At 42.9% G+C, this 20,708-nt stretch overlaps 1 protein-coding gene across 2 annotated transcripts in view; it reads right to left on the reverse strand.

The window, feature by feature from the left end:
• LOC109866828 (N-terminal EF-hand calcium-binding protein 2-like) overlaps positions 1-20,708 on the reverse strand; it is a 140,004-nt gene that overhangs the window by 83,070 nt on the left and 36,226 nt on the right. For both annotated transcript variants that reach the window (XM_020455684.2, XM_031802070.1), the window contains exon 3: positions 8,700-8,808. In XM_020455684.2, the coding sequence (XP_020311273.1) occupies positions 8,700-8,808 (109 nt within the window). The remainder of the gene's footprint in view (positions 1-8,699; positions 8,809-20,708) is intronic.

The following is a 20,708-nucleotide window of genomic DNA, read 5'->3' on the forward strand; positions in this document are numbered from 1 at the left end:
TATACTGTTGAGTAATGGGGGGGCAGGTAGCCTAGTGGTTAGAGAGTTAGGCCAGTAACCGTACAGGTTGCTAGATCGAATCCCCAAGCTGACAAGGTCAAAAATCTGTCGTTCTGCCCCTGAACAAGGCAGTTAACCCACTCTTCCTAGGCTGTCATTGTAAATAAGAATTTGTTCTTAACTGTCTTGCCTGGTTAAATAAAATAAAAAAGTAATGGTGAAGGAAATGTTCTGATAATATCTAAAGATGTGTTTGATAAAGTCCTGACTAAAGAGAAATTTAGAGGAACCATAAAGTTATTTCAATTGATATTCTAATGAGAGAAAGCATTTAGTGTCGGAAAATAACAAGGTTGATGTCATGGACAGCCAAGGCTAAAAGAAAGAAAGAGTGGCAGGAGATAAGAGGAGAGACCACAGGTAACACAGGAACTGGACGACTGTCCTTAGTCTCTGCAATTCTTTCATCAATCTCTATCTCTTTTCCTGATGCTTCATTTTTCTCTTCGTCATTCTCCTTTTCTATTTCTTTTAATCTAAACGTGTCATCAACAAAGGCCTGTCAGCTGAAGGTTCCACCAGTTCCACATCAAAAGACCTTCAAAAAGTGGATGTGATATTTACGAGTATAGATAAATTGTATATTTTGGCAAACACACACACAAACGCACACACACACACGCACGCACGGTCACATGCACAGTCACATACGTAGAAACACACACACACATACACACAGCAGTTTTACTTATTGTAGCTCAGACTTGTGAAATTTCCTCCTCAATGTAACACACTTTATTTGAACAGTCCAGATGATGATTTACATATTACAGATCTAGTTCACTAGATCAAAATACACACAGGCAGAGTTGGCCTACTGTATAGTGCAGGTTAAAGTTTCAGTCATTAATCTTGTTCTGGTGGCAGCTCTGCAGAGTGGTCACTACATGGCACAGTCACAAAGTCATCAAATCTGATTTGAAACCGAAACCGAACCCTAACATTTAACCTAACCTTAACCACACTGCTAACACTGATGCTTAACCCTAAACTTAAATTAAGACCAAAAAGCACATTTAGTTTAGTCAATTTTGTCTTTGCAGCGGGCTCATCGAAGGGGAAATTGCTCAGTTCTGCCTCCAAGACAAGACTCATGACAACAAAAAAAAATCTACTTGCCTGTATAGCACTGCACAGCACAAACACACATTCCTATAGGATACACCCATTTGCTCACATATGCAGACACACGCACACAGTCTTCTGCAGCCTGATATGTCAGTGAAGAGGCTACTAGCATGAATAGAGGGGAATAGAGGTTCTGGGATAGACCTGAGAGAGATTAAAGTAGATGTCACGTGTCAAAATTTTGATTGATGACCCTATGTGAACCTATGTGAACGCTATGTGAACCCTATGTAGTGATGACGTGTGCATGTCTTCTGGTCAGGCAAGCCTGGTTAGGTGGGGGCTATGGGGTGAGTAAGGGTCCATTTGACAGGCCGTTAATGATTGATGACCCAAGCCTGATTTATGACCCTATGTAATGATTTATGACCCTATGTCATGTAGAAGGGTGCATGCCCAGGGGTGTTGTTGGGGTTGAGTAAGTGACCATGTGTCAGGTCAACCTGTTACTGTTTCTCACGGTTTGGGTTGGTTAAGGCCCCTTATAAAGCGCCTGAACAATACCTGTTTAAGACTGTACATGATAACCCCCCTGAATATTAAACAAAAATGACACCTATGCCAATTTTAGGGATGTTATGCTCGGCTTGTCATGAACCCAGTGACCAAAGCCTTGATTACGCGTTCTTAAAGGACACACATTTGAACACTTTTGATATTTTCTAACAAAACAAGATACAAGGTTATCATTACTTCTTAAATCATCCTTATAAAGAGACATAACATCTTCAAAAGAAACTCCCCGGGCTCTTTGGCACAGGTAAAATACACAGTGGTGACCGCATGTAGTGGAAAGGTTATCTTGCACTTGTTTGATGTTGTAGTAGATCTTTGTACCGTTTAGGGTCAAAAAATCTTTAATAGATTTAGGGAAATGTGAAAAACCGGGGGGAAAGCCATAGGAATCAAAAAAAGTTGAGATTTTTCGTCCACCTTCCTGTTCTAATGTCATAGCTAGCCAATGTTCACCAGGCATGTGTTTAGGATGGGTATTGACAATAAACATTGCAGGCCTCTCAGACCATATCTCAATAGGTAATTCATCACAAGCCAACACTCCACAAAATTGTTTTCCAATCAAGCGGCTCATGAGCCCGTCCAACTCTTGGGTATTCATGTCTTTGTTCAAAGGTCCTTAATAATAATCCACTAAGACCTGTCTTCGGGCATTCACTTCCAAGATTGAATCAGAGCATGCGTAAACAATCATGCTAACTGTACAGGCTAAAGGTGTACGGAAACGCATTTCCAGCCTGAGGTTACCTTGGGACACCACAGACAGATTTCCTGAGGTGTCATCATCAGGTGATAAATTGAAAGCATACAATGTGTAACCCTCTGCAAAATCATTTCTGTCAATAGGTAAAGAGAGATCTTTTAGATGTCGCCCTGTAGCCAGGAATAGATTGTAAAATTCTCGCACAGATATGTTGTTATTAAATTGTGGTTGGAAAGCCTTCGCCGGAACCTGACGTCCGTCCTGACAGAGCGCTACATACTCTGCATTGAAGTGCTGAAAATTAAAGGGGTTTTTATCTAAACTGCCCGTATTAGAGGCGTGATCAACCAGACCTATAACCACATATCTAGGTAAAGGGCCTAGAAATAGGTTTTCTTGACTGCAGATTCTACTGCCCACAGGTATGCTAAAGGTTTTCATGGTAATTCTTTGGAGAGGGTAAAGGGCATTTCCTTTCATCAAAGCATGTGAGTGACCCAGGCGCACGGCCGGAGATACAGATACTTTTTTAATAAAAAGGGTTGCCCCCAACACTTTCAAACTAAAATCCCCGTCTTGGGGAGACATCAGGCAAAAATCATCCTTGGCCCTGGTTAATTTTAATCTTAAATCAACCGAATTTAAGAGTAACCGTTCTTGAAAGAAAATGTCAGAGTGTATAGGGCCTAGCAAATGAAACTCTCGAGATTCGGCGCAGTAGCGAGCTCGTGCCGCTAGTCCTTTGTTTGCACCGGTGGAAGGGTCTGTCGATTCCATAGAGGCTCCTGCAGTATCCTTGCTAAACAGCCCGGCGCTAAATTGGGTTTTGAGAGTGTCTTCGGAGTAGTTTAGTAAACACTCCATGATGGCTCTATAAGGGTATGTAGCGCTGCTTTGACTGATTAGGCGTTCACCCAAAGTCACATCAACTTGGGAGAAAATGGTGGCCAAGGGGTAATTAATGAGACTCACTTTGGCATCGTCTGCAATATTAGACCCATCTCTTTTGGTCACTTTTAGGCGTAAATGCACCAAGGTGTTGTTGAGGTCCAGATAGTTGTCACCATGGCCTGGTATGAAAAATTCGATAGGCCCGTTATCGGTAATAGCAGAGAGAGGGGCTATCTCCACATAACTGGATCTATCTATTGAATGCTGCGTTAACGGTGCCGTGAAAAGATCAAGTTCTGTCTTTATAGCTTCAGAGGACATTCGATGTAAAAGAGCCATGTCACTTATTCTTTTAGAAAATACTTCCTAGTATTCTTTTAGCCTGTTTTGGTACAGACCTCCTCACTTTACCCCGTCTTTGACTTACTGAGGTTCTTTTAACAGTTAACCGCCGCTTTTTAGGTGCCGGCCTACGCCTTAAACCAGGGGGTCTCTTTTTTGGCCTTCGAGACAATATCATAAGCCCCGAGCCTTCTTGATGCTCCACCTCTGGTGACGCCCTTCGGGTCATAGCATTGGCTACAACCTCACTTACTATATTTTTAGCCGCTGATTTTAAATGTGGTTTGGCTATGCTGAAGCCTCTCTTCATAAACGGTAAAACCATCCTGAAGAGGTTACGGAATATACCTCCTATCCCCGAACCATACATTGTCGGCGCTCCATGATATCCTGGTAGTCCATTACCCACTTGATCCACATAGTATGAAACATAACGGTTAGGGTCGAGCTGATGGTGCTCCATAACACTTTTATTTGTATTATGTTTATAAATATAATACAGCTATTATATATGTAGAGAGGTTTTGGTGGGTCTAAAGTGGAGTTTTACAATCGTTTTACCATAAGTAAATTCAATGTTTTCGTTCTGATCCGTTTTAAGCTCAACCAGAATGTTTTCAATATAGTTCTTGCTGACATGTACGTAGTGCGGCTTGTCATAATTGACAGTGACGATGTCCCCATCCTTGCCGTCTATATGAACTGTTCGCAGGAGGGGCACACAGCTGTCTCCGACCCTTTGATAGGTTATGATGTCGGTATAGACAAATATGTTGTAAAAGCCTGCATGTATATCCGCAGGGAATGGGAATAATTTATCGTTCACATACGTCCATTTATTGGGACCCATCCCCAACATGTAGGATAAATTACCGCTGGTCTTTATACCTCCGTTAGCAGGCCCTGAGATTTGTATCCTTTTATGGATTGGATTGTAGAATAGGAATATTTCCATCTTGTTCAGGGTTAGGTGTTCATTCAACTCTGAGACGATCCTGTCGACGGTTCTATAGAAACCTTTTTTAAGCTTAATAAGTTTCGCAGGTTCCGAGAACCTTTTGCAATAAAAATCACGGTCCTTAGCTTTGATATTATACCAACTATGGGGGTATGTAATCTCGCTGAGACCTACTTCCCAAGCCTCTGATAACTCTATAGGCTTTGGAAAATTGGTTGTATACTTCGAACTCTGATTATTACGATATATCTGTGCCGACGCATTACTGGGGAGAGTCAGGTAGAAGCCGCTGTGTTCCATGATGCCCAACTGTGTACACGCGAATGATGCGCTAGTTATCATGACTAGGGGTTTAAATTAAGCCCCGTTGCCTCCACCACATCCTGCTCCAATACCCAACTGTTGAACTTTTGAGGCCAGTTTTTCCAGCGGACCAGCAACCATTTTTTACCCTTTTCTCTCTTCTGATCTAGAATCTCCTCCACGTGAAAGACTTTGTCTTTACCCAACTGGACCTTCTGTAATTCCTTCTCATAAAAAGATCCCTCTATAAGATCCCCGTCATAATCTTTTAATTTGTAGACCGGCGGAATGCGTGGCAGACATTCGGTAACGGTAAACAACTCCGAGCTAAAGCCTTGTTCGTATTTTTTGTCGAAAACACCCCTCAACTTTGATATACGCACCAAGTCACCCACTAGGAATTTAAAAGTCATTTTTTTCTTACGGCGAAGTGGGAACAAACCATACATATTTTTAAAGACTTGAAAAGAGTTTTCCGAAGAGACCTCCGAGGGCTTCATACGTATAGTCTTATGGTAGCTGTGGTTGTACCCGTTTACTAAATCCTGAACTATGTCTGTATATCGGTTGGTGTTGTGAGCTGTAAAATAGCGCCACATCCGCTCTTTCAAAGTCCTATTAAAGCGTTCCACAACCGAAGCTTTCAAATCAGAGCCTGTAGCAAAATGTACTATATTATACTTATTCATTAGCTTCTGAAATGTTTTATTAAAAAATTATTTTCCGCCATCCGTCTGCACTTTCTTGGGGGCGCCTCCTGCCTTCAAGATCGATTCAAAGGCCCTGGTCACCTCTGCCCCGCTCTTATTTTTTAACACCCTTACATAGGCTAATTTAGAGAAAATATCTATAACCGTTAGCATGTAGCGATTTCCATCATTTTTATCGGCAAGGGACTGCATGTCACATAGATCCGCCTGAAATTGGGATAATGGATGCGTAGAAAAAACTATATTTCTTGGAAAATGTTTTCTTACAGGTTTATGTAGAGTGTAGGCATCTTGCTCTGATAACCATTCATTCACTTTAGCATCGCTTAACAGACTACCTGTTTCTTCGACTATAGCTCTCTGTAAACGCTCTTTACTCCCATAAGACCCGGGGTTAGAGGGATTATAATATATGTTTTTCAACAGCTGCTCAGCCATCCTTCTTGCCTCTCTGAGGTACAATAACTGTAATGAGCCACTTTCATATAACGACAACATTTCAGTTTGTGAATTTTTATTTTAAGAATGCAATAATTATTACGTATACAGACAATTCAGGATTTGTTGCAAGATACAAGTCCCCGTTTTCTCAACAATCACAGCATGCAACACCCTGTATATATTGTTTAGATTTACAGGTTTGTTTCGCTGAATTTTTAAAACACACACGTCTGATATATAAGTATATAAACAACAAATATGATACACATTCACATTAAAGGGTGGTTCAAACAAATAATGTAAAATCTTAGCCAAAGTTATTTCTAGTTCTTCAGAATCCTCAACAAGCCTTGATACCATATGTGACCATTGTAAACTCTCGCCCGTATGTCGGACATGTTTCATGATTTGCTCCATTTTTAACACACGCTCTACAATAACCCCTGTATTGTGGGTTGTGTAGAACTTTACATTGTTCACTTTATTTTCAATAATCTGATGCATAACATTTGTAAGGTCTCTCAAAAGAAAAAATGTATTTATTCGCTCAAACATCGTAGACACATAGTTACCCATAGCTCTAAATAAACAAAATGTCACTCGGTCTCTTGGGATTTATTGAGCCAGAAAAGCATCACATCAGCCACCACAGCTTCCCTGTATTTGTTGTCGTCCACCAGGGTGTGTCGGATTTCTTTGAGTTTCTCATGGATGAAGATGGCCTCCTTCAGTTCATGTAGGAAGGCTTCGGTTACCCCGTAAACTCTAGGGATAGACGGCGCAATACCCATAGACTCCAGGGCGATGACCAGCGCTGGTATAAAACGGCAGGACCACAGTCTTTTCACCAGCTCCTCAAAATGATTGAAAAAGTAGTATCTAGGAGGGTCGTAGAGGCAAGGATTACGACGCTGGCTGGGATGATTGATCTCACAGCCGATGCATTTTTCTCGTATATATTCGCCAATCACCACGTTTAAAAGTGTAGCTACAGAGGCCTTGATTGTATCCACAAAAATAGTACTGGCCACCCCATCAAACACATCCTCAGGCTGGGTAAATGTCGGGGGTGTCACGGGTCTTGCCAGGGGTGCGTAGAGTGTAGGGCTTCGTGGCATAGAGTCTTTAGTGTCGGGCCCCCATGACGTAGTGGCTTCCTCGTAGATGGTCTGGAGATCCATGGTGTATGCTGAAATGAAGAACTGGCTGCTTTTTTTCTTTTTATTGTAGAACAAGGCCCTTGGGTATCTGGGGGGGCGGGGTTAAAGCATCCGCTTACTTAGTTTTCTTCTGACGCTGTATCTTCTTGAGGCTCTTTTGCATCGTAATCTTTACGATTCGTATATATTATGCACTTCTTTAAATGAACAAGGCTCTGACGCTGTTGGCTCTGTACAAAGAGAGCATCCAACGGTTGCAACATTTTCAATTCCAGTACATCCCAACTCTTAAAAGGAATAAGCAGACGCAGTCGGGTATCCCCAGTCAGGCCACCACCCCTAAGGTTGTGGTTTCGGATTGCCTCGGTGCCGATATAGAACTCCACGCTGCCGCACGGTCGGCCATTCTTTCTTTGTATTTTCACCCTGTGAAATATTTGTCCTGAGGAGTCAGGGGTACCTTCCCAACGGGTCTCGTGGCCCGTGAACACACTATACCCCTTGGTGATAAGGCTCAGTTCAGGACATACAACCTTGCGAAAAACCGACCAGTCTTCAACACCATATTCCAAGCCTACAGTCTGGTCTGTATATTCTTCTCCTTCATCTACCGTATAGAGGGTCACTCTACAGGCCAGGTAATCAAACCGATACCCCCACTGCTGGCCATTAGACATCAACACTTGATCTGTCAGAGCATTTGCTGGCGGTATTTGGGTTCTATACACATTTAAAAAACGTTTTTTTGGCGCATCATATATTGCTGGTTGATACTTTGCCCTTGCTCTATGGGCAACCCGAAGGCCTGTTTCAGTTGTTACCGTCATCACTGCTTTGGTACCGATCCCAAATTCCATGGTTATTCTTAAGATCTTGTGCACTCTTAAACAGGTATTGTTCAGGCGCTTTATAAGGGGCCTTAACCAACCCAAACCGTGAGAAACAGTAACAGGTTGACCTGACACATGGTCACTTACTCAACCCTGGGCATGCACCCTTCTACATGACATAGGGTCATAAATCATTACATAGGGTCATAAATCAGGCTTGGGTCATCAATCATTAACGGCCTGTCAAATGGACCCTTACTCACCCCATAGCCCCCACCTAACCAGGCTTGCCTATCAGGCTTGGGTCATCAATCATTAACGGCCTGTCAAATGGACCCTTACTCACCCCATAGCCCCCACCTAACCAGGCTTGCCTGACCAGAAGACATGCACACGTCATCACTACATAGGGTTCACATAGCGTTCACATAGGTTCACATAGGGTCATCAATCAAAATTTTGACACGTGACATCTACTTTAATCTCTCTGACCTGCAATGGATAAAAGTAGACTGAAACTAGAGGATAACTTCGGTAAAAAAAAATCTATAGTTTCATATAGCTTCAATGGTATCTCCACACTGAGGTCCAGACCCATTGTGTTCCGGTCTGTAGCTCTGCTCTGCTGTTGAAGTGTGATGTGATGCACTGTCTCACCTGGTGTTATCAGAGTCAATTGTGTGAAACAGATTCTCCAGTTCTTCCTCGTTCAGCGTCCCGTCGGAGAAGAACGCCTGGAACTCGTCCAGAGATAGCTTCCCATCATCTGCAGGCAGGAGAGGAGCAGATGAGAGGAAATGAGGAGACATCAATCAGGTTAACAGCTGCCCTTAGCCATGCTGCCATTAGCCATGCAACTACACATACCATGATCACTGTCATTACACCCTGGGCTCCTTGTGACTATCATATACACACAGTGATCAATAAACATCCTCTTTAGCATTATATCCTTATCGCCATTATCATCACTAACAATGTCAAAATCAGCATAATGATCGTCATAACAATAATCATTATCATCAACTTCATCATCCGCATCACGATCTATCAAAATCTCCCTGCAGTCTTCGGGCTCAATGCTGAACCATTATTGATTATGGTAAAGAATTTCTACAATGATTTGGGCATTTGCGAGCTGTAAGATGAATGAAGTGAAAACCACTAGCAGAGCTTTCGATATAGGCCTTATCTCAGAATGACTCTAGAGTGAAGTACAGTTGAAGTCGGAAGTTTACATACTGTACACTTAGGTTGGAGTCATTAAAACTCGTTTTTCAACCACTCCACAAATTTCTTGTTGAAAAACTATAGTTTTGGCAAGTCGGTTAGGACATCTACTTTGTGCATGACACATGTAATTTTTCCAACAATTGTTTACAGACAGATTATTTCACTTTTAATTCACTGTATCACAATTCCAGTGCGTCAGAAGTTTACATACACTAAGTTGACTGTGCTTTTAAACAGCTTGGAAAATTCCAGAAAATTATGTCATGGCTTTAGAAGCTTCTGATAGCCTAATTGACATAATTTGAGTCAATTGGAGGTCTACCTGTGGATGTATTTCAAGGCCTACCTTCAATCTCAGTGCCTCTTTGCTTGACATCATGGGAAAATCAAAAGAAATCAGCCAAGACCTCAGAAAGAAATTGGAGACCTCCACAAGTCTGGTTCATCCTTGAGAGCAATTCCCAAACGCCTGAAGGTACCACGTTCATCTGTACAAACTATAGTACGCAAGTATAAACAGCATGGGACCACACAGCCGTCATACCGCTCAGGAAGGAGACGCGTTCTGTCTCACAGAGATGAACGTACTTTGGTTCGAAAATCAATCCCAGAACAACAGCAAAGGACCTTGTGAAGATGCTGGAGGAAACAGGTACAAAAGTATCTATATCCACAGTAAAACGAGTCCCATATTGACATAACCTGAAAGGCCGCTCAGCAAGGAAGAAGCCATTGCTTCAAAACCACCATAAAAAAGCCAGACTACAGTTTGCAATTGTACATGGGGACAAAGATTGTACTTTTTGGAGAAATCTCCTCTGGTCTGATGAAAAAAAATAGAACTGTTTGGCCATAATGACCATCGTCATGTTTGGAGAGGGGGAGGCTTGCAATCCAAAGAACACCATCCCAACCGTGAAGCACGGGGGTGGCAGCATCATGTTGTTGGGGTGCTTTGCTGCAGGAGGGCCACAAAATAATTGGCATCATAAGGTGGGAAAATTATGTGGCTATATTGAAGCAACATCTCAAGACATCAGTCAGGAAGTTAAAGCTTGGTCGCAAATGGGTCTTCCAAATGGACAATGACTCCAAGGTTGTGGCAAAATGGCTTAAGGACAACAAAGTCAAGGTATTGGAGTGGCCATCACAAAGGTCCGACCTCATTCCTACAGAAAATGTGTGGACAGAACTGAAAAAGCGAGTGCGAGCAAGGAGGCCTACAAACCTGACTCAGTTACACCAGCTCTGTCAGGAGGAATGGGCCATAATTCACCCAACTTATTGTGGGAAGCTTGTGGAAGGCTACCCGAAATGTTTGACCCAAGTTAAACAATTTAAAGTCAATGCTACCAAATACTAATTGAGTGTATGTAAACTTCTGACCCACTGGGAATGTGATGAAAAACTGAGTTTGTATGTATTTGGCTAAGATGTATGTAAACTTCTGACTTCAACTGTAGATGGCTGCTACAGGCAGCTGGAGGTGGGAGAGAGTCTGCTGCAGACTCCAACTGAAACAGGGCCACCCTTGATCCACTGAGGCCCTTGACCCAGGAACAGAATTAGAAACAGACCTAAGCCTCAGTACCAAACTTAGTGCCCAGCCCCACCCTTAGCCCCTGACTCCAAGCCCAGTCCCAGCCAGGTGGACTCCAGTCAGCTTTAAAGAACTACAGGAGCTTGTGGAGCCGTGCTGGGTCCTGGCTCACCATGTGAATGGGAAGGAAATTAAATATTCATACCACTATGTTTGCCCTTGAAGCTGTTCAACTGGACTTTTGGCTATTGGACAAAGTGTGGGCTCTAAACTCCAGTGTATGAAAATGACTGCAGCACAAGCCTAAAAATAACGAGTTGCTATAGTTATTGCCACCGACCAGAACTATTGAGACTTCTTTATGATTAGTGGACTGTCCAATTTACAGTAGATATTACGGTGAAAGAATACCATGCTACTGTTTGAGGAGAGTGGACAGTTTTGAACATGAACAAATTAGGCACATTTGGGCAGTCTTGATACAACATTTTGAACAGAAATACAATGGTTCATTAGATCAGTCAAAAACCTTGCACATACACTGCTGCTGTCTACTGGCAAAAATCTAAATTGTACCTGGGCTGGATTAATACATTATGGCCTTTATCTTGCATTTCAAAGATGATGGTACAAAGAAATATACAAAAGAAGGTTTGTAAAAAGGTTTTCTTTGCATTATATTTTACCAGATCGAATGTGTTATATTCTACTACATTCATTTCACATTTCCACAAACTTCAAAAGTGTTTCCTTTCAAATGGTACCAATAATATGCATATCCTTGCTTCAGGGCCTGAGCTACAGGCAGTTAGATTTGGGTATGTCATTTTAGGCGAAAATTGAAAAAAAAGGGCCGATCCTTAAGAGATTTTAAAGAGAACATCTTTTGAATCCGGTCCTTTGAATTGAAATGACAACTGGCTGCAGAAGCACATGCCCCTCCATACCTATCTCTCTATTTCAGTCCTCCTCTTTATCCTATTGATATCCCTCCCCTGTTCATTCTCTTCTCTCTACCTTTATCATTGCTCTTTCTGTCACCCCTCCTTTCTCTCTTCTCTCCATTGTCACTGTCATTTGTCTCTTGTTTGCTTTTGAGAGACACGCATAGGCACACAAAAGCTGAGTGAACTGCTGGAATAGAGGAGGAAGGATAGAGAGCAGAGCCATCTCTCTACTGAACACAGGCTCATCTCCAAACTTAAAGGGTTCTTTGGCAGTTCCCATAGGAGAACCCTTTGAAGAACCTTTTTAGGTTCCAGGCAGAATACTTTGGGTTCCATGTAAAACCCTTTCCACAGAGGGCTCTACATGGAACCCGAAAGGGTTTACCTGAAACCAAAAAGGGTTCTACCAGGAACCAAAAAGGGTTCTCCTATGGGGACAGCTGAAGAACCCTTTGGATCTCTTTTTTTCTAAGAGGGTACCCCTCCTTTGTGTCCCCTTGTCTTACTCCATTTTCTGCGAGGGGTAGAGCCTCAGAACAGCACAACTGTACCACTAGTTAATTAAACACTGACCTACTTTACCACATTACTCGCCACTAAGGAATACCATTGCATGAAAAAGCATGCCAGCCCAACCCAGCCATCCTCTACTCGAAATTACAGTTTGCTGAAGCTCAGTGTGTACTGTGGGATAAGGGCTGGATAGGTTCTGATGTGAGCAGATCACAGGTTCCAGCACTACCTCCATTCACCAACAGGGAAGAGAACATTCTCTGTGTTCCAGGTTAATGGGTGGACTATCACTCATATCTTAGAATCAGGATCTGATAATAACAGACTGTAAATGCCAAGCTTGCATGAAAAGCTCTGCTCAGATGGCCACGATTTTCAGATTACATTAAGAGCCCAGATAAGAGGGAACATTCAAAGCAATGAAAAGACCTCAAAGCCAGTGGTGTTGTTTTGTGATAAAAATTGATTGAAAGTGTGTGCATGTGGGGAGGGATCTGAAGTGAGGACATATAGGGGTACATCAGACAGATGGGAACAGTTCTGATAATATGTCTGAGCGGCCAGACGGGAATGGGGACGACGCCATGCAGACCTTGCTGCTACGGACAAAAGGGATGCAATTAGGACATTTAACTTCCAGCAGGGCTCTCACATCCTGCACGCTTCTAAGAAGAAGAAGAGACATACACTATGTATTTCATGTCTATCCTTAATCATTGTTTTTTGGGGCGCAGGGCTGCCTGGTTGTCATGGCAACCAGAAAAAGTGAGCTGACCCTCCTTGGGATGTCTTAATCTCACTCTGTGCACATCCCTCTCCTCTTTCCTCACCACTCGGGCTCCCGGGTGGCGTAGCGGTCTAAGGCACTGCATCTCAGTGCTAGAGGCATCACTGAGATACCCTGGTTCGATTCCAGGCTGTATCACAACCGGCTGTAATTGGGAGTTCCATAGGCCGGCGCACAATTGGCCCAGCGTTGTCCAGGCTTGGCCGTAGGCTGTCATAGTAAATAAGAATTTGTCTTAACTGACTTGCCTAATTAAATAAAAATTCCTCTATTCCCCATCCTCCTCATTTCAAATTATCTAGGTAAAGGGTATAGAGATATACTTGTTCATTTCCAGTGACCCATCTTTTCTATTTTTTATCTCCTGGACTAATAAGGACCTTTTTTACAGTTATTATCTCCTCTGTCTGAGGTGGTCCATGTCAGGGATCCATCCATTCAGAACAGGAGAGTAGCCCCCTACCAAGCGAGACTAGCCCACACAGAGAATATCTTCCCGTGATGGATTGAGGGGAGTTTCATTAGAGAGCAAGTTGTGGTTGTGAGTGTCTGAAAGTGATAATGTGTCTATGTGTGTGTGAGTGAGAAAGAGAGAGAGTGTGAATGTCTGAAAATGATAACACACACACCAGTGGAGGCTGCAGAGGGGGGGACAGCTCATAATAATGGCTGTAGCGGAGCAAATGAAATAGCATCAAAAACATGGTAACCACCAACATCCTGTGACACACGCACACACACAGGATCAGCCCCACACACAACCAGGGCCTGTTCCAGAGACAGAGGCCTGTTTTGGCTGATGAATGAGGAACACAAGTGGCTCACACAAGGCTGTCAGCTATCCTTATCTCCCTCCATCCATCAGCACAGCCAGACCTGCCCTATCTGCCAGGATAAAGGAACACACCCAACTCCTCACACACCAGCTGTATACCAACAGATGTTACCACATAAATGAACAGACTTTAGGTCTGTATCATTAGTGATTACATTAAGTACAGAGCTTGATAGAGACAGATATTGAGTAATCTATAAATCCTGTGTCTCCTCAATGAGTGTCTGTCATCTGTCATGATGAGAGTGGGGTTCAACCCTCATTAATGGAGTTCTACCCTCATTAAACATTATGATCCCCAGCCTCACTGACAGGATCAATTAATGAACGATAGCCCAACGTGATAAAGATTTAATCGACTCCTACGACTCATCCCTCAGAACATGGCCACAGAGACAGAGGCCTGGTGAGGCTTGATGTTCAGGACTGGAAAACACAGAGATATTTAGTCGTATCTATATTGGGGAACAGCCCTGACTTACAATGAACATGAGCCCAGGCAATAGCAGCTCAGCACAGACTGTGAACACAGCACTCCCAACCAATCTGCTCAAAATACACTCACTAAGAAGTCAAACAATTTTTATCGCAACATACAGTTGAAGTCGGAAGTTTACATACACTTACACTGTAGGTTGGAGTCATTAACCACTCCACAAAATTCTTGTTAACAAACTATATTTTTGGCAAGTCGGTGAGGACATCTACTTTATGTATGACACAACAAATGTTTCCAACAATTGTTTACAGACAGATTATTTCACTTATAATTCACTGTATTACAATTCCAGTGGGTCAGAAGATTACATACACTAAGTTGACTGTGCCTTTAAACAGCCTGGAAAATTCCAGAAAATGACATCTTCTGATAGGCTAATTGACATCATTTGAATCAATTGGAGGTGTACCTGTGGATATTTCAAGGCCTACCTTAAAACTCAGTGCCTCTTTGCTTGACATCATGGGAAAATCTAAAGAAATCATCCAATACCTCAGAAAACAATTGTAGACCTCCACGAGTCTGGTTCATCCTTGGGAGCAATTTCCAAACGCCTTAAGGTACCATGTTCATCTGTACAAACAATAGTATGCAAGTATAAACACCATGGGACCAAGCAGTCGTCATACCACTCAGGAAGGAGACGCATTCTGTCTCCTAGAAATAAACGTACTTTGGTGCGAAAAGTGCAAATCAAGGCTTGCAAGCTGAAGATCACCATCCCAACTGTGAAGCATGGGGGTGGCAGTATCATGTTGTGTTGTGCTTTGCTGCAGGAGGGACTGGTGCACTTCACAAAATAGATGGCATCATGAGAAGAAAAATGATGTGGATATATTGCAACATCTCAAGACATCAGTCAGGAAGTTAAAGCTTGGTCACAAATGGGTCTTCCAAATGGACAATGACCCCAAGCATACTTCCAAAGTTGTGGCAAAATGGCTTAAGGACAACAAAGTCAAGGTGTTGGAGTGGCCATCAGAAAGCCTTGACTGGGAATGTGATGAAAGAAAGAATTCTCTATACTATTATTCTGACATTTCACATTCCTAAAATAAACTGGTGATCCTAACTGACCTAAGACAGGGACGTTTTACTGGCATTAAAAGTCAGGAATTGTGAGTTTAAATGTATTTGGTTAAGGTGTATATAAATCTTCCAACTTCAACTGTATCTATTTTAATACAGACCTATCTCAAAACATCAGCTGCTCCGCTTGCTCCATTGCTCAGGCACTAATGCGCACACACACACACACACACACACACACACACACACACACACACACACACACACACACACACAATTATGTGATATCACATAGAGTTCTGAGACTCAAACACACGCACACACTCACACACACACAAACACACACACACACACACAATTATGTGATATCACACAGAGTTTTGAGACTCAAACACACACACACACACACACACACACACAAACACAAAGAAAGGCAGCAGGGTTAATTACCAGGCATCTAAATGTCATTTGGACAGGGACCCTACTGAGCCCTGGCTCAGAGAAGCACATTGCATCCAGCCATGTCATGTGATTTACACCTTCATGATCGCTGCTCATTAGTGAGAGCACAGAAAGGGCATTAACAGAAAGACAAAGAAAGATTACCCTCAGGATGGATTCCCTACTATACTCCAACTCTTGTAGTAAGAGACAAAGATAGACTCACTCACATAAAACACACACACGAGGCGAGATGGTTTGGGATGAATTAGACCGCAGAGTGAAGGAAAAGCAGCCAACAAGTGCTCAGAATGTGTGGGAACTCCTTCAAGAACTGCTGGAAAAGCATTCCAGGTGAAGCTGGTTGAGCGAATGCCAAGAGTGTGCAAAGCTGTCATCAAGGCAAAGGGTGTTTACTTTGAAGAATCTCACATATTTAAATTTGTTTATCAATTTTTTGGTTATTACATGATTCCATATGTTTTTCATAGTGTTGATGTCTTCACTATTATTCTACAGTGTGAAAATAGTAAAAATAATGAAAAACCCTGGAATTACTAGGTGTGTCTACATTTTTGACTGGTACTACACTACTGTTCAAAAGTTTGGGGTCACTTAGAAATGTCCTTGTCTTTGAAAGAAAATCACATTTTTTTTGTCCATTACAGTAAAATAACATCAAATTGATCTGAAATACAGTGTAGACATTGCTAATGTTGTAAATGACTATTGTAGCTTGAAACGGCTGATTATTAATGGAATATCTACATAGGTGTACAGAGTCCCATTATCAGCAACCACTTGCTAATTGTTCATATATTAGCTAATAATAGCTAATCCAAGTTTATCATTTTAAAAGGCTAATTGATTATTATAAAACCCTTTTGCAATGATGTTAGCACAGCTGAAAACTGCTGTGCTAATTAAAGAAGCAATAAAACTGGCCTTCTTTAGACTAGTTGAGTATCTGGAGCATCAGCATTTGTGGGTTTGATTACAGGCTCAAAATGGCCAGAAACAAAGAACTTTCTTCTGAAACTCATCAGTTTATTCTTGTTCGGCGAAATGAGGGGTATTTCATGCGAGAAATTGCCAAGAAACTGAAGAACTCGTACAACGCTGTGAACTACTCCCTTCACAGAACAGTGCAAACGGTCTCTAACCAGAATAGAAAGAGGAGTGGGAGGCCCCAGTGCACAACTGAGGAAGAGGATAAGTATATTAACAATGGCTCAACTGTGAAGTGGTAGGCCACACAAGCTCATAGAACACAAGTCCAGAGCTTCCGCAAGTCCACAAGCTCTAAGTGTTGAAGCGTGTAGCACGTAAAAAATCATCTGTCCTCAGTTCACTCCTGAGTTCCAAACTGCCCCTGGGAGCAACTTCAACATAAGAACTGTTCGTCGTGAGCTTCATGAAATTGGTTTCCATGGCCGAGCAGCCGCACACAAGCCTAAGATCACCCTTTCCTGTTTCAGCATGACAATGCCCCCGTGCACAAAGCTAGGTCCATACAGAAATGGTTTGTCGAGATCGGTGTGGGAGAACTTGACTGGCCTGCACAGAGCCCTGACCTCAACCCCATCAAACACCTATGGGATGAATTGGAACACTGACTGTGAGCCAGGCCTAATCGCCCCACATCTGTGCCCGACCTCACTAATGCTTTTGTGGATGAATGGAACCAAGTCCCCGTAGCAATGTTACAACATCTAGTGGAAAGCCTTCCCAGAAGAGTGGAGGCTGTTATAGCTGTGGAGTGGAGGCTGATTTTGGAATGAGATGGTCGAAGGCCATGTGTCCACATACTGCTGTACATATCGTTCTTATTATATCTGTTGGTGTATATACAGTGCCTTCAGAAAGTATTCACACCATTTGACTTTTTCATAATTTTGTTGCGTTACAGCCTGAATTTAAAATGGATTACATGTTTTTATGTTGGTTACTGGCCTACACACAATACCCCATAATGTAAAAGTGGATTTTTTTATTTTATGTATTACTGTTACGTTCGTCATAATGATGAGACCAAGGCGCAGCGTGAGTAGAGTTCCACATAATTTTAATTAAACTGAAACTCACCTAACAAAACAACGAACAACCAAACGAAACGTGAAGCTACTGATGTGCACCGTCGCCGGAGGTTCCGGACTGTGGACCGTCGCCGGAGGTTCCGGACTGTGAACTGTCGCCGGAGGCTCCGGACTGTGGACCGTCGCCGGAGGTTCTGGACTGTGGACCGTCGCCGGAGGTTCCGGACTGTGGACCCTCGTTGGAGGTTCCGGACTGTAGACCGTCGTTGGGGGTTCCGGACTGTGGACCGTCGTTGAAGGTTCCGGACTGTGGACCGTTGTTGGCGGTTCCGGACTGTGGACCGTTGTTGGAGGTTCCGGACTGGGAACTGTCGCCGGAAGCTCTGGACTGGGAACTGTCGCCGGAAGCTCTGGACTGGGAACTGTCGCCAGAAGCTCTGGACTGGGAACTGTCGCCGGAAGCTCTGGACTGGGAACTGTCGCCAGAAGCTATGGACTGTGGAGGCGCACTGGAGGTCTGATGCATGGGACCAGTACAGGTGGCACCGGGTTGATGACATGCACCTCAGGGCGAGTGCGGGGAAGAGGCACAGGACGTACTGGACTGTGGAGGCACACTGGAGGTCTGGAGCGTAGAGCTGGCGCAGGATATCCTGGTCCGAAGAGGTGTACTGGAGACCAGGAGCGCTGAGCCGGCACAACCCGTCCTGGCTGGATTCCCACTCTAGCACGGCAAATACGGGGAGCTGAAATAGAGCACACCGGGCTATGAATGCGCACTGGAGACACCGTGCGCATCACTGCATAACACGGTGCCTGACCAGTCACACACTCCCCACGGTAAGCACGGGGAGTTGGCTCAGGTCTAAACCCTACCTCCGCCCATCTCCCCGTGTGGCCCCCCAAATTTTGGAGGGGGAGCTGCCTCTCGGGCTTCCGTGTCCCCTCGTATCTTCACCGTTCCTCTTTCGCTGCCTCCGCCTGCTTCCATGGCAGGGTCTTGTCCCCTGCAATTACCTCCTTCCAGGTCCAGGATGTCCTCCACTCACTTTTGTCAGGATCCCTGCTTCTCTTGAACACGCTGCTTGGTCCGTTGGTGTTGGGATCTTCTGTCACGTTTGTCATAATGATGAGACCAAGGCGCAGCGTGAGCAGAGTTCCACATAATTTTCATAAACTGAAACTCACCTAACGAAACAACAAACAACCAAACGAAATGTGAAGCTACTGACTACACATAGACAAGATCCCACGACACAAATGAGGATATTGGCTACCTAAATATGATCCCCAATCAGAGACAACGATTAACAGCTGTCTCTGATTGGGATCCATCTCAGGCCAACATAGACATACAAAAACTCCTAGACATACAAAACCCCTAGACATACAAAAACTAGAGTACCCACTCTAGTCACACCCTGACCTAAGCAAAATATATAGAAAAACAGAGATATCTAAGGTCAGGGCGTGACAATTACAAATGATTAACAAATAAAAATGTATTGAGTCAATAACTATTCAACCCCTTTGTTATGGCAAGCCTAAACAAGTTCAGGAGTAAAAATGAGCTTAACAAGCCACAGAATATGTTGCATGGACTCATTCTGTGTGCAATAATTGTGTTTCACATGATTTTTTTAACAACTACCTCAATACACCCAGTCACTACAAATATACAGGTGCCCTTCCTAACTCAGTTGCCAAAGAGGAAGGAAACTGCTCAGGAATTTCACCATGAGGCCAATGGTAATTTTTAAAACAGTTACGGAGTTGAATGGTTTTGATAGGCGAAAACTGGGGATGGATCAACAACATTCAAGTAATACTGCAAAAAAATGTGACAAAGCAATTAACTATTTTTTCCTGAATACAAAGTGTTATGTTTAGGGCAAATACAATACAATACATTACTAAGTACCCCTCACCATACTTTCAAGCATAGTGGTGGCTGCATCATGTTATGGGTATGCTAGTAATCATTAAGGCCTGGGAGTTTTTCAGGATAGAAAAAGGAGCGGAATGGAGCTTAGCACAGGCAAAATCCTACAGGAAGACCTGGCTGTCCACTTTCCACCAGACACTGGAAGATGAATTCACCTTTCAGCAGGACAATAACCTAAAACACAATGTCAAATTTACACTGGAGTTGCTTACCAAGAAGACAGTGAATGTTCATGAGTGGCGAGTTACAGTTTTGACTTAAATCTACTGGAAAATCTATGGCAAGACCTTAAAATGGTTGTCTATAAATGATTAACAACCAATTTCACAGAGCTTGAAGAATGAGAGTAATGAGAATGAGAGTAATGTGGAAACCTCTTTTAGACTTACGCAGAAAGACTCACAGCTGTAATCACTGCCAAAGATGCTTCTACAAAGTATTGGCTCAGGGGTGTGAATACTTATGTAAATGAGATACAGTATTTCTGTATTTAATGTTCAATCAAAAAAAAAATTGCTAAACATTCTAAAAACATGTTTTCACTTTGTCATTATGCGGTATTGTGTGTAAATTCATTTAATCAATGTTGAATTCAGGCTGTAACACAACAAAATGTGGAATAAGTCAAGGGGTATGAATACTTTCTGAAGGCTCTGTACGCATAGATTGCATTTGGATTACTGATACAGTGTTATTTGGGTTTTTAACTGGATTCTTTCTGATATTCTCTATTATTTATTAATTGTGTACTTTTACTGCACTAGGAGCTAGTAACACAAGCATTCCGCTGCACCGCTATAACATCTGCTAAACTGTGTACTGTATGCCACCAATAAACGTTTACTTGATTTGATACCTCGC

Source organism: Oncorhynchus kisutch, linkage group LG22 (genome assembly GCF_002021735.2).
Source record: "Oncorhynchus kisutch isolate 150728-3 linkage group LG22, Okis_V2, whole genome shotgun sequence".
Lineage (NCBI taxonomy): Eukaryota > Metazoa > Chordata > Actinopteri > Salmoniformes > Salmonidae > Oncorhynchus > Oncorhynchus kisutch.